This window comes from Callorhinus ursinus, unplaced genomic scaffold (genome assembly GCF_003265705.2).
Source record: "Callorhinus ursinus isolate GAN/ISIS: 27379988/994484 unplaced genomic scaffold, GSC_fseal_2.0 scaffold4, whole genome shotgun sequence".
Taxonomy (NCBI): Eukaryota; Metazoa; Chordata; class Mammalia; order Carnivora; family Otariidae; genus Callorhinus; species Callorhinus ursinus.
The window spans coordinates 16,373,942-16,387,507 of NW_027397066.1; the positions used below are offsets into that span (position 1 = coordinate 16,373,942).

At 39.5% G+C, this 13,566-nt stretch overlaps 1 protein-coding gene across 8 annotated transcripts in view; it reads right to left on the reverse strand.

The window, feature by feature from the left end:
- The window catches only part of KCNIP4 (potassium voltage-gated channel interacting protein 4), a 1,115,095-nt gene that overhangs the window by 125,881 nt on the left and 975,648 nt on the right, over nucleotides 1-13,566 (reverse strand). Inside the window, exon 2 of one of the 8 annotated variants that reach the window (XM_073891479.1) lies at nucleotides 6,263-6,364. The exons of 6 other annotated variants lie outside the window; for them this stretch is intronic. In XM_073891479.1, coding sequence (XP_073747580.1) covers nucleotides 6,263-6,364 — 102 coding nt within the window. Of the gene's footprint in view, nucleotides 1-6,262; nucleotides 6,365-8,406; nucleotides 8,519-13,566 lie in introns of those variants that run through there. One more of the 8 variants, XM_073891481.1, reaches the window with a different exon arrangement.

Consider the following 13,566-nt stretch of genomic DNA (forward strand, 5'->3'; position numbering starts at 1 on the left):
TATACCTTGCAGTCATTCAGTGAATGCACCTGTAGCATTGGACTAAGAGGATTTTGGGTGTGGGTTCATTCCAACTTCTCAATTGTAGATTCTGCACAGATTATTACAACCTATCAGAACCCAGTTGTCTCAATTGTGAAATGGGGATGTAAGGCCTACCTTCCTGGATGCAGAATGCCAGACCTAATGCTTTCCCATGTTTCCTTCCAATTTGAAGACTTGTGATTCAAAGTGCGAAACAGAGCTACAATTATACACCCGAAAAGGGCTTCCTCAGTCAATATCAGAGGTGATCAGTGCAGCTCAGCCTGATGAAGTGATGAAGACAGAAGGCTCTGGAGTCACAATCCCAGCTCTGTTAACTGGCAAAATTGTCTAACTTTTCTTTACCTCAGTTTCCTCAGCCATTATACAGGGAAAATAATACACCTGCCTTAGAAGCTGACTGGGATGCTCAACTGAGTTAATAACTTGTCATATATTCATACTCATGATGTTTCATGTGCTAAGTACTTTGCATAAATTATCTTGTTTAATCCCACAACCACCCGTTTGTCTGGTGATCCCAGTGGTCTTTCTTTTTGTACCATGAATAGCTATGCTCCTTCGCTCCTTAGAGCCTTTGTTCTTGCTGTGTCCTCTTCCTTGGAACTTTCTCTCCAGACCCTCATACCATGGGCCTCCTCATGTTTTGGGGTCTCAAAAGTCACCTCATCAATGATGCCTTCCCTGATCCAGACTAAGTACCCTTTCCACCTGCATTCAGTTTCCATTACTTTGCCACAGGTTGACTTATTTTATAATACACATCACCTTCTGCGATTGTCTTTGTTTTTATGTTTATCATCATCTTTCTTCCCATATAAACTCAATGAAGACAGTGAACTAATAGGTCTTAATCCTCCACTATAAAGCCAATGCCTAGAATCATGTGGACAACACATGGTTTCTCAAAAAAATTATGTGAACAAATGACCAAATGAGGAAACTTAGGGTCCAGATAATTTAATTAAAAAACTCCAGGCATTTTGTTCGTAGGAGGCACAACAGGAATTCAAATGCATGCCAGGATGACATTAAAGCCCACCCTGCCTCCATCTACCTCTTTCGGTAATTCTTGGAAGGGATAATGAGGGTCTGAGCAAGAGCCCTCACACAAGACAGTAGTACACGTAAAAGATATTTCGGAGAGAAAATTGACCAGACTTTAGTGGTCAGTAAGATGGTGGCTGGGGAGCATAAAGTGAAAGGAAATTGTTTTTAATTTCAGCAAGGGGACAGCTTCCCATGAGTGATATGAGAAAGGGAGTGGGATCGAGTGAAGGTGACCAGGCTCCCATATCTGGTTGGCGCTCTTATCTGCATCTAGGGTCAGGTGCTCAAAGAGCAGTGGGCAATAGGCTACACAGGGCACAGGGGCCCAAACTTAAAAGCTAATCCTTAATTCACAGCCCAGGTGTCCCCAGCTTCAGTCCCTATCCCATTTCTCATTCTTGTTGGGGTGTTTTATGTCAGGAGGAAGACATTTGAATCATGTCTCTTACTCCCATTCCACCGGAGGCCACTGCGTAGGTCTGCCATGTTTATTGTTCCCCAACATCTTTCCAAGGCACTTAGAATTTGATATTTGCCTGCGAATCTCAAATTTCACAGTTAAGAAGTATGCTTGAACACAAAAAGTTTGGGGCTTGTTATTTTTCCTTCTGTTAAAGATGAGTAATACGTTTGATTTTCAAAAATTTAATACTGGCTATAATAATGTCTCATGTAGAAACTCTTTGTCATGTGCTACTTCTTTTAATGCTTTCATTTGAAGCACAAACAGCAGAAGAAATATTTCAAGTCTACGTTTAACAAATGACTATAAAATGTGTATAATTTCCAAATATTGAGGATATTAAATCTATGTAACAAAAAACTCAAGAGGTAATATACATGATGTGTTTAAATATTTAAAAGGCCAACTCAAAAAAACAATTTTCTAAAATACATGAGGAAGCTCGCATTCACATAATTTAATGCTTTCATCCAATATTCCAAATCTGGGAGAAAAATAATCCAAAAGGCATACACAGATGTGAACACAGAGATGTTTATCCCAGTGCTATTTATATTATGGGATGAAAAGGGAAAAAGGGAAAAAAATCTAAATATTCAGAAGCCAGGGAATGTGGTCAAAAACAGGATACTGTCACTTTACAATGTAATAATATGCTGCCATTTAAAATTCCATTTACATTTTTTTAAAGGTAGTTTTTTTTTTTTTTAAGATTTTATTTATTTGACAGAGAGAGACACAGCAAGAGACAGAACACAAGCAGAGGGAGTGGGAGAGGGAGAAGCAGGCCTCCCGCCGAGCAGGGAGCCCGACGCGGGGCTCGATCCCAGGACCCTGAGATCATGACCCGAGCCGAAGACAGACGCTTAATGACTGAGCCACCCAGGCGCCCCTCCATTTACATTTTTAATAACAGGGTTAATATGTATGAAAGTATGCGATGTAAGAAAAGGATAAAAATTTGGTATAGATGTGATCATGAATGCACACACATCGATGGAAAAAGATGTTATTTATTACCTGTAGTTACTTCAAATAGAAGAGTACACTAGGATTAGGAGTGTGTTGTGTGGTCTGTGTGTGTGTGCGTGATTTCTTATCTTTTTTTATGCTTTCTAAATTTACTGCCATGAAGAGAAGTGACTTTGGTGAATAAACCACTTGCCCTCCCAGCTCTGAAGAAGGAGGGCGAGGAGGAGGAAGGCTGTCCTGTGGAGGAAGGAGCAAGTGCTACAGATTACTCTCAAGCATTGGACTAGGACCCATGTGCTTGGAAGTTAGGAAGGAGGCTGATTTGGGCACAGCATGAGGAAGAATGCTCTTTAAAGCTGACAAACACCAAACGGGTGTCTCCCTGATGAAGCAAAGCAGCTCCCTGGTAATGACACAGGAGTCCGTCTGGGAACCCAATGTGAGGTGAGGCTACAAGTCTTCTTAGGGCTCTCTTCAAACTCTCCAGTGCTCTGACTAGAAACCTAAGCACTCTATAACTCAGCAGGAGTTTTGGCCATTCTGTAGGAAATAGTTCTTTTGTTAGTTGCATGGTATTGATAAATCTCACATTCCTGCCCTGAGGAATGAAGGAGCCCTTTCTCATCTGTCTTCCTGGAAAAGAGAATGGAATTTAGAATGAGTATTGGCCCTTCCTTAACTACCTTTTGGCCCCTTAGCTTTGGAAAGTGCATGGGATGTGGTGGAGAACAATATCTCAGCCACTGTGCAGCTCACTCAAGCCTGGGACGAGCCCCGTCAAGCCAACCCTTCTCTGTGGTTCAGCATGCAGACATTCGGGTGGCCAAGCTTTTCCTCCTGGTGGCCTAGGGTCCTCTGCCCCGTCGGGTACCTGGCTCTAACTCTCAGAGCATTTTTTAAGTCCTGTGCCCGACCACTTAGGGCCAGCTCATGGATAGGAACCCACGAATAACACCCTTCTGATACAGCAATGCAATTAATGTGTTTTCCTATCCAAGTAATCTCCTTCCACCTGCTGGGGTGTTCTTGTGGCAGGTGGCTAGTGTGGAGGGGAGCAATATTTACAGAACTTTTGGGGTCATAGTCCAAGTCTAGCATCAGTTCAGTATCAGCCGATTTTATGAAATCCTATTTTTCTAAAAATGTCAGTTTTTAGAATTATTCTGCTCATGCTTTGGTATCTTTTATTATTATTTTTTTTTTCCTCTAAAGAAAGATACTGGCTTTTCCCTCACACTTATAGTTGAAAATTTCATTGCATCCTCCCTGACCATTTATTTGGGGTCTGACTTTACCAGGGATTGGCGCAGGAAGAGTGTTAATAGGACCCGGCAATTTTTTCTTCCCAAGTGAATATAGGAATCTATTTTAAAGTTATATTTTACCTGTCTACTGTGTACAAATGACTATGTTTTCAGTGACTATCTGGTAAATTGGCAATTTTGACTCCAACTTGAAAGGAGGAAAGCAATGGCTGTAATAACAAACATTTGCTGACAAATAGTGGCAATAAAAACGTCTGCAGCTTCAATATTGTGGATGGTCGGGGCTGGGGCATTATTCTGGGATTATGGCCTCTTAGGTTGCTGATGACACATTATGTTTTTGTTTGTGAGATAGTGTGCATGGTGTGTGCAGTGAATGGAAAAAATTAAAGCAATGGATCTCAACCATAATTTAAATTTTTCACGCATCAGATTGTCACTAATAAAAGTAATTTTGTCTTGTCCCCTCTCCCCATAGAATGTTCTAGTAGGGACAGAACCTCTTTAAAGCTGTTTTATTTACTGCTATATCTCCCTGAATGGGAATAGGAACTGACATAGAATACATTTATGGCGAATGAATAAGTGAATTAATTAAATCTTATTATTATGATATATTATGTCTAACCAGTGCCACTGAAGTAAGTTATTGTTTTGTCCTTGGACTTTTGACTGGATGTATCGGGTTGTTCGAGGTACTTTCTATATTTTCTCCATTTGTGTTGTGGAGACTAGTGAAATTTCAGGGCATTCACGTTTTCTACAACACTCAGCCCATTAGTTCCTATAAGATGGTGAGGCAGAATATAAAGAGAGTTGGTGAAGATATGGGTTAGAGCCCCACACATAGAATGCGTTAGCCAGATTCTTCATACTCTGTGTCATCACTGCCAAAGAACACTACCTTCTCTTTCTGATTCTAACAGTGGTTTGATGTTTGAAAAAAAAATTGTGGGGGCGCCTGGGTGGCTCAGTCATTAAGCGTCTGCCTTCGGCTCAGGTCATGATCCCAGGGTCCTGGGATCGAGCCCCGCATCAGGCTCCCTGCTCAGCGGGGAGTATTCTTCTCCCTCTCCCACTCCCCCTGCTTGTGTTCCCTCTCTCGATGTGTCTCTCTCTGTCAAATAAGTAAAATATTAAAAAAAAAAAATTGTGTATGAAAGAATGTAAACAGGGGCGCCTGGGTGGCTCAGTCGGTTAAGCGTTTGCCTTTGGATCGGGTCATGATCCTGGGGTCCTGGGATTGAGTCCTGTGCAGGGCTCCCTGCTCAGCAGGGAATCAGCTTCTCCCTCCACCTCTGTGCTCAAGGCTCTCTGTCTTTCTCTTTCAAATAAATAAATAAAATCTTAAAAAAAGAAAGAATGTAAACAAGATATTTATAAATGGTCATTATAAATTGTATATAGCATCATTATAAAATAAATAAAGCATTGCCCTTTAGATACCCCCTACTTTCTACTCCTCAAGAATGTCACAAAATTGGAGAAAGAGAATGTGGAGAGAGTGAAAGTTAGTCTTCTGTATCAACTTGGCTAAGCTAGGCACCCAGTTATTTCAACCAACACTAATCTCAATGTTGCTGTCAAGGTATTTTGCAGACCTGGTTAACATTTACCAACAGTTGACTCTAAGTAAAGGAGATGACCCTAGATAATGTGGGTGGACCTCATCTCATGCTGAACAGCCAGGCAAAAACTGAGATTTCCTGGGAAAGAAGGAATTCCGTATCAAGACTGAAGTCTCCAGGCCTGAGTTTCCAGCCTGCCAGCCTGCCCTAAGGATTTCAGACAGCTAGCCCCCACAGCCATGGGAACCAAGTCCTTAAAATAAATACCTTTATACACATGTTTGTGTGTATATGTATATATGTACATATATGTACATGTATGTATGTGTCCGTGCATGTATAGGTGTGTATACATGTATATATTGGTTCTCTTTTCCTAGAGGACCCAGAGAGAGAGAGAGTAAGCAAAGAAAAAAATACTCTCACATTTGTGTAAATGGTTTCCACTTTGTAGTAGTTTTTCTAACCTAGTGATCGTTCTGAAGTTTGGCAGTATCTGAATGGTGTGAGCCAAATGCATAGATGTGAGTCAGGAAATCCACAAGGTGATGCAGGCTGAAGTGTGAAGCAGCTCTGCCAACCAGTTAGGCCATGGTAATCCCAAGGCTACTCTCACCTCTCAGATCAAACAGAAATTTCCAAATGTTTTGAAGCCCAGGCTCTTGTCACTAACACTGTGCCATCAGTCTACCAGACAGGAAGGGCCTCACAATCACACAGAAGTTCCAATGGGTATTTGGGTACACAAGAGTACATCAATAGACTTGGTTTTGCATAATATAATATATGGATTTTTTTTTTTCCTTTAGAAGCAGAGAACTGGAGTGCATGCAGACCTAAAGGAATGAAACAAACATGTGGCGTGGGGGGAGGAAAACAAAAAACAAAAACAAACTTGCTTTGAACAGCAGGAGACGACGTTTTGGCAGCTGAGCAGGGCAAGAGCTTCATGAGCCGCTCTTTAATGCTGCGCTTGGTGCTGTTCTGAGCGTAGAGGAAACCTAGAACATATGCGATGGGTTCTGTTAATGCTGTCTGCGGAGAGAAACGGGCATGCTGCACGGCTTATCACAGGAAGCTGGGCAGGCAGGGTATGGATGCAGCCATCTGCTCAGCAGGCAATCACAGGCAGAGGGTTGGGACCCCAGAAGGAAATAAAAAGAAAAGAAAAGAAATCCTTTTCTCCCCCCGCCCCGTTTTTCTCATTGTTTAGGTTTTCTTTTCAAAACTTTTCTGTATGTTGCTTTAGAAAGTGGAAATAGAATCTCACGAGTCTGTCTTTCGAGCCGTAAGAATATAATTTGGTGGCTTTTTTTTTGGCTTTAGGTTAGGAAGATCACTGAAAGAGTTAACTAGATTGAAATGTCTACATTCAAACCAGAGTTGGGGCCCACGTGACAATTTTCTGTTCTCCTTGCTCCCCATCTTTGGTTACAGAGGCCATAGATGCCCTGCATGAATCATTCACACCGCAATCACCTGTTCGTACCTTTGCCTTCCCCGAAAGTGAGACAATAGATGCCCTTGATATGCACCCTCATTAACATAAGTGGACATGCCCAAAGATGCAACAGTCCTTTGCATTTTTCACAGGTGGACATTAATGCACAGAATTATTCAAGCAGAGTAATTCCAAAAGAAGCAAGGTGTGTTCACAAAACGTTAACCCCCAGAATGCATGGAGTTGTATATGTGACTTCAGATGGTTGGGGAGGAGTCCAGGAAAATCAATAGCACTTCGGTGGGCAAGTTTAGTAAATGCTTGAAACAACTGTTGGTGTCAAGAGCCACAGCTGTCCAACTCATCATCAACTTGCCCACTCCGTGCCCAGAGCCTGAATTTGCATGGTGATATTATCTATCTATATATATATATAGTTCCCCCTCCAAATTAGTTCAGAAGGTGTTTGAATATAAGGCAATAACAAGAGAACCAATTTCAGTATAGGTTGGACCATCTTCCATCTTTATAATATGGACCTGCAAATGCATCATGTGTTGCTTTTCTACTTTATAATTCCTACCTTGGAATTATAAGGAGTTCTGACCACAAGCCTGCTAATCTATTTCCCTTTGGGGCTGTTCCACTCCATCATCAGTGTGCACTGGGTAAAAACCTGATAGATCTTTTGTGTGGGGGATGACAGTGAAGTATTAGATACATAAATCAAATCATATCATTTCTCTGCTTAAAAGCCTTCTAAAACCTTCATGCTATTCTTTGGAAAGAAAAATCACACTTCCTACCATAGACCCTAATCCCTGCATGAGCTGGCCATGCCTCACTCTCTGAACAGCTTTTCCACCACCCTCTTGCTCTGACCAGGCTATTCTTCTTACCTTTCTTGGAACTCACAAAAGTCTCTCCTCTGCCCTTGACACTTATATGGTGTGAAATGCCTTGTTTACTTGATATCCCAAGTGCAATTGATGGTCTGGCACATAAAAGGAGATCAATAAATGTCTGACAAATGAGTGAATAAATTTACTTTCAATACCAAAACAAGACCTGATTTCATTTCCTTGATTAGTATCTAAGTAAGCTTTTAAACTTATAAAATAAATCTGATTTACATAAAACGGACTCTTTAGTTGGCTTCTTCCTTGTACATTTGTAGAGGGACACATCCATCTAAGTACTGTTTCCTTTGTAAACTTCCTCTGGGACATTAGGATTTTGTTTTATTATCACTTCCCAAGCAGGACATTCTGCTTCTCTTCCTCTGTGACATTTCAACCCCCCTGCCATTGTATGCACAGTCTGGTGGCCCTTCACCAATGATCAACTTCAATATGTCCATGCAGCCTTTAAAACTCAATTCAAACACACTTGCTTCTGGTAAACTTTCCCTGTTGTATCTCCAAACTTCCTGAAGGAAAGGGCCTCCTCCATCCTCTGCTTTATCTTTTCTGTTATTCCTGCTGCACACTCTACTGTTATGGGTATCACATCCTACAATAAGGTGAGACCCTTTTCTGATAAGGAATTAGAAAGAAAAGGTTCTACCAGCCATCTGCAGTAGGAGAGAGACTTTAGTTTTACCTTGTACCCAGCTCCTTTACTTCAGGTTTGATTTCTTGATGTCCAGCCAAACTCCATAGTCACCTCTGAAATTGGCACATGGCAAACACTCAAGAAATATTTGCCAGTTGCTTGATTTCCTCCTTTCCCCTTAAATTCTGATAACTGCCAAGCTCACTCTATCTATAACAGCCGCTGGGCTCTCGGGTCTGGGTATAGGGGAGGGAGCTTCCTGCTTCCCAAGCACTCAGAACTATTAACGGTCACTCCCTGACTCCACCCCAATTTGATAATTAATGATGTTCTTCCTTGGAGCATCTTTTGAACTGGGCTATAAGGTAGACAGTTTGCTGTTTTTAATCAGGAGTCAGAAGCCCCAGATTTTAGTCCCTGATTTTACTATTTCAACTTGAGTGACCTTGGACAGGTTATAAAACTTCTTTGCGTTTCTGTCTTTTCTTTGTAAAACAAAGGGACTTATAGTAAAAGATGGTGGTTGTAAAAAACCAGTTTAAAGGTCCCTTTTAGAAATATATTTAAATATAAATTGTATATGATTTCTAAGTTGTTTCTATTTCCTGGCAGATGAACAAATCAACATTTATTTGACTACAGACATTATTCAAATTCTCTAGGGTCTTTTCCTTCAAAATAAATAAGAATATGATTTATCATAAATGTTAAAAATGATATAAACAAAGTCCCCTAAATGATGTGGAAAAGCAAGTATTTTATTTTATTTTATTTTAATTCCAGTATAGTTACCATTCAGTGTTATATTAGTTTCAGGGGTACAATATAGTGATTCAAAACTTCCATACCTCACCCAGTGCTCATCACGACAAGTGCACTCCTTAATCTACCTTGTTTTTATAGTGTTTTCTCCTCAATGAGAAATTTAGCTTTCTTAAGTCAGATTGTAGACTACATATAATTTCCTCTATCTCCACACCTCTCTCTCTCTGCTACCAGATAATTCTGCTCTTTTCCTCTTAAACTGTAGTGGTTGAGTGTTCAAGCACTGTAGTAAAACAGCCTGGAACCAGTTCCCAGTACGTCACGACCTTGGGTAAGTTTATTGAATCTCTTTGAATCTCAGTTTCCTCAACAACAGAATGGATTAGTAATAGTATCTACCTCATAAATTTGTTAGACTCTAATGAGATAATATATAAAGCATTTATTTAGCACAGTGATTGTTCATAATTTCATAATGTACTTTCAATAGATGTTAGATATTAATTTCTTTCAGTTCTTTGGGTACATGATATTCTGTCCTACCTCAAGTCTTTTCCAGATGCTATTACCTCTAACTTTTCTTTTCTTTTCTTTTCTTTTTTACCTCCTTGTGGCTTGGTTAACTCCTGTCTGCCTTGAGAGTTCAGTTCAATATCACTTTCTGAGGAAAACCTTATATGACAGATGAAGCTAGATTATGAACAGCTCTGTTATATGCTCCTAGAGTTTTCCTATATTTCTCTTTCATGGCATTATCCTGAATATAATTAAAACAATTGATGACACAATTATATATTTGACATATGTCTTCCCTACTGCAGTATAAGATTAAAGATGTCTATATTCAGCTTTTAGAGAGTAAATGTTGCTGAATATGTTATCCAACTATGAACAATCATAATACTGGTCAAACCACATGAAGCAACTGTTTTCAAGTACTGAACAAGAAATGTAGAACTGTAGTACCTGAGGGAAAAGAAATCCAGGAGGTGAGTTCCACAAATGCCCTGGATCTCTCTGTCTAGTTAGCATGTTATTTCCATAGTTCAGAGAGGTGCAGACCATGCTTACAGACATCAGAATTCTGGACTCCCAGAGTGACTGGAATTTGCAGTACAGGATGTTGGAAAGGAGAGAACTGGTATGTGTGTCAGAGGGGAGTATTTGTGTGAGGATTAAATGTGGGTCATTGTGATGATTAATTTTATGTGTCAACTTGGCTGGGCTAAGAGATGCTCAGACAGCTGGTAAGATATCATTTATGAGTGTGTCTGTGAGGGTGTTTCTGGAAGAAATGAGCATTTGGATAGGTAGACTGAGTGAAGAAAATCACCTTCACCAATGCCAGTGGGCATCATCCAGTAAGTTGAGGGCTTGAATAGAACAAATGTCAGGAGAAGGGTGAATTTGTTCTCTGCCTGAATTGGGACATCCATCTTGTCCTGCCCCCAGACATTGGCACTCCTGATTCCCAGACCTTTGGGCTTTGACTGGAAATATACCACCAACTTTCCTGGCAGATGGTGGGACTTCTCAGCCTCAATAGTAGTGTGAGCCAATCTTTCGTTGTATCTATATTTATCTACATATCTATCTATCTCCAACTGGTTCTGTTTCTCTGGAGAACACTGACTAATGCAGTCATTGATCAAGGGCTGAGTGATGCATGCTCAAGATCAGTCTCGATAATACTTAGGAGGCAGAAGCTGCCGAAGGGCTGAGAATTGAATGGAAATACCAGAAGTCATGTCATGCTGGGAGATGTTGAAGTTCTCACCCAGAAGAAAAAAAGAAAAAAAAAAAAAAGGAAGGGAGGGAAGAAACCACACTGCTGCAGTAAGTACCACTGGCATTCACTGGAGAGCTCAGACAGACTATGTTTTCAGAGTAAGGATCATTTCCTAGAGTAAGGGCCACACCCTATGACTACATATAAAACCAAAATTGACCTATCTTAACAAATAATAGAAAGAACGTTGATAAGACCAAAAGGAAGTGCTAGTAACTATGGAATGCCTTCCAGAACAATACTCAACACACTTGAAAAGAAGATAACAAAATCCAAACTACTTACAATGCATCGTAGCAATGTCCATCATGCTATCAAAAATGAGCAGACATGTAAAGGAACAAAAAAATGTGACCCGTAATCAAGTTCTTAAGAAAAATGATCAATAGAAACAGACCCTGGGATGACAGAGATATCAAAATAAGTAGAAAATGACATTAAGGAAAATGGTCATAGTAACTAAACAGTTGAAAACTTTTGGTAATGAAATTAAAACTATAAAAAGGAATCAGATAAAAACTCTAAAAATGAGAAGTAAAATTTCAAAATATCAAAAAAATCAAAGGGATTAAAAAGTAAATAGATTTTTAGTAATTTAAGAAGAGTAGTCTTACATAAATATAATTTAAAAAAAGAAAAAAACAGACGAATCAGGAGAGAAGAGTTTGCCAAAAAAATGGCCCAAATATTCCAAATTTAGTTATAAACATTAATGTACATATCCAGGAAACTTACTGAACCACAATCAAGATATATACAAGATGAATCATGTATAGGCACACCACAGTCAAATTGCTGGAAAAAATAAAGTTTAAAAAGCCCAAATCTGGAATAAAAGGACATATTCTAGATAGAGATAGAGTAATATGAGAATGGTTTCTCACAGAAACAATGGAGGCCAGAAAACAATGGACTAAGTTCTGGGGGAATATACAGACTTTCAACCCAGACTTCTATATTCAGTGAAAATAGGTTTGTTGTTGTTGTTGTTGTTTGTTTGTTTTTTATTGTGTTAATCACCAAAAATAGTTTTTTGAGAAGGAAAGTGAAATAAAGATATTTTCAGATAAACTAGAGCTGAGAAAAATCAAAGCCACTAGAGCTGTAGCACCAGAAAGACTGAAGGAATCTCTTCAGGCTTAAAGGCAACGATGTGATAGGAAGATCTACAGATAGAAGTAAAGAGCAAAATAAAGAGCCCTGGAGATTGAAAATATGTGAATAAATATAAAATTTTATCTTATTTACTTTGTTTAAAACAACAACAAAAAAACGTATTGTGGAATTCATTACATTTATAAATATAAAATTGGACAAGAGCATAAGGGATGGGGGAAGGCAAATGGAACTTTCCTGATACTACATTTTACACTAAGTGGTACAATATTAACTCCAAGTTGTCTAAATAAGGGCAGGAGACATGTTACAACCTCTAGATGCTAGGGAAACAGGTAAGTAATAGTAAGAGGAGGTGCAGTTGAAAAGCCAACCGAGGGATTAAAATGGAATACCGGGTGCCTGGGTGGCTTAGATGGTTAAGCATCTGCCTTCGGCTCAGGTCATGATCCCAGGGTCCTGGGATCGAGTCCCGCATCGGGCTCCCTGCTCAGCGGGAGCTTGCTTCTCCCTGTGCCTCTCTCTCTATCTCTCTCATGAATAAATAAATAAAATCTTTAAAAATAAATAAATAAATAAATAAATAAATAAAATGGAATACCAAAAATATTCAATTAATCCCAAAGAAGTCAGGTACAGAGGAATAGAAAAGCAAAGAGAGCACGGTAAAACAGCAGGCTATGTAGCCAACCATATCATCAAATCAAAAACCAAATCTTTCTTATCTACTACTGTATCCCCATTACCTTGCATAATGCCTGTTATATAAAAAGGGTTCAATCAATATCTGCTGAAAGCATGAAATCAGACTATATATGTTCTATGATGGTCTCAACAAATACAGATTAGCTGCATGTCTATAATTAGCAGATGCATTTAAAATCTGCATGGTGTATTTCCTCACAGTGGGTGAAGCCATCTCCTCCCCACACTCTAAATGGATATCTGGGTACGAAGGCTCTCTGCTAAGGATGAGTCTGACTGCATTCCGCAGCCAATGATACTAAAAGAAAATTAATGTTGAAGGTCAGTCAACCAGCAGTGCCTTAGTATGCAGGATATTTTACCCTCATAAACATTCTTTGATAGATTAAAAACCTTACATCACATATTTATTCATTTATTTAAAACAAGCATTTATTATAACACTTATAAACATTTAAATAGTTTACTGTAGTACTGTGGATATACAGTGGTCACATAAGAGAAAGTCCCTGCTCTCCAAAGTCTAACCAGCTACATCAATTTTAACACCTATTGCATTGCATGTTTAATTTGCCAATTACTTTCACTAAATATCAGATTCACTGAAGAAAGGATTCTGTGCATTCATTAATTTATTCAAAAATCATTTATTGAGTGGCTAGAATGTTCTAGATACCAGTCCAGGTGCTAGGAATAATGTAGTGAATAAAACAGATAATTCCTGGGCACCTGGGTGGCTCAGTCATCAAGCATCTGCCTTAGGCTCAGGTCATGATCCCAGGGTGCTGGGATCAAGCCCCGCACCAGGCTCCCTGCTCCACGGGAAGCCTGCT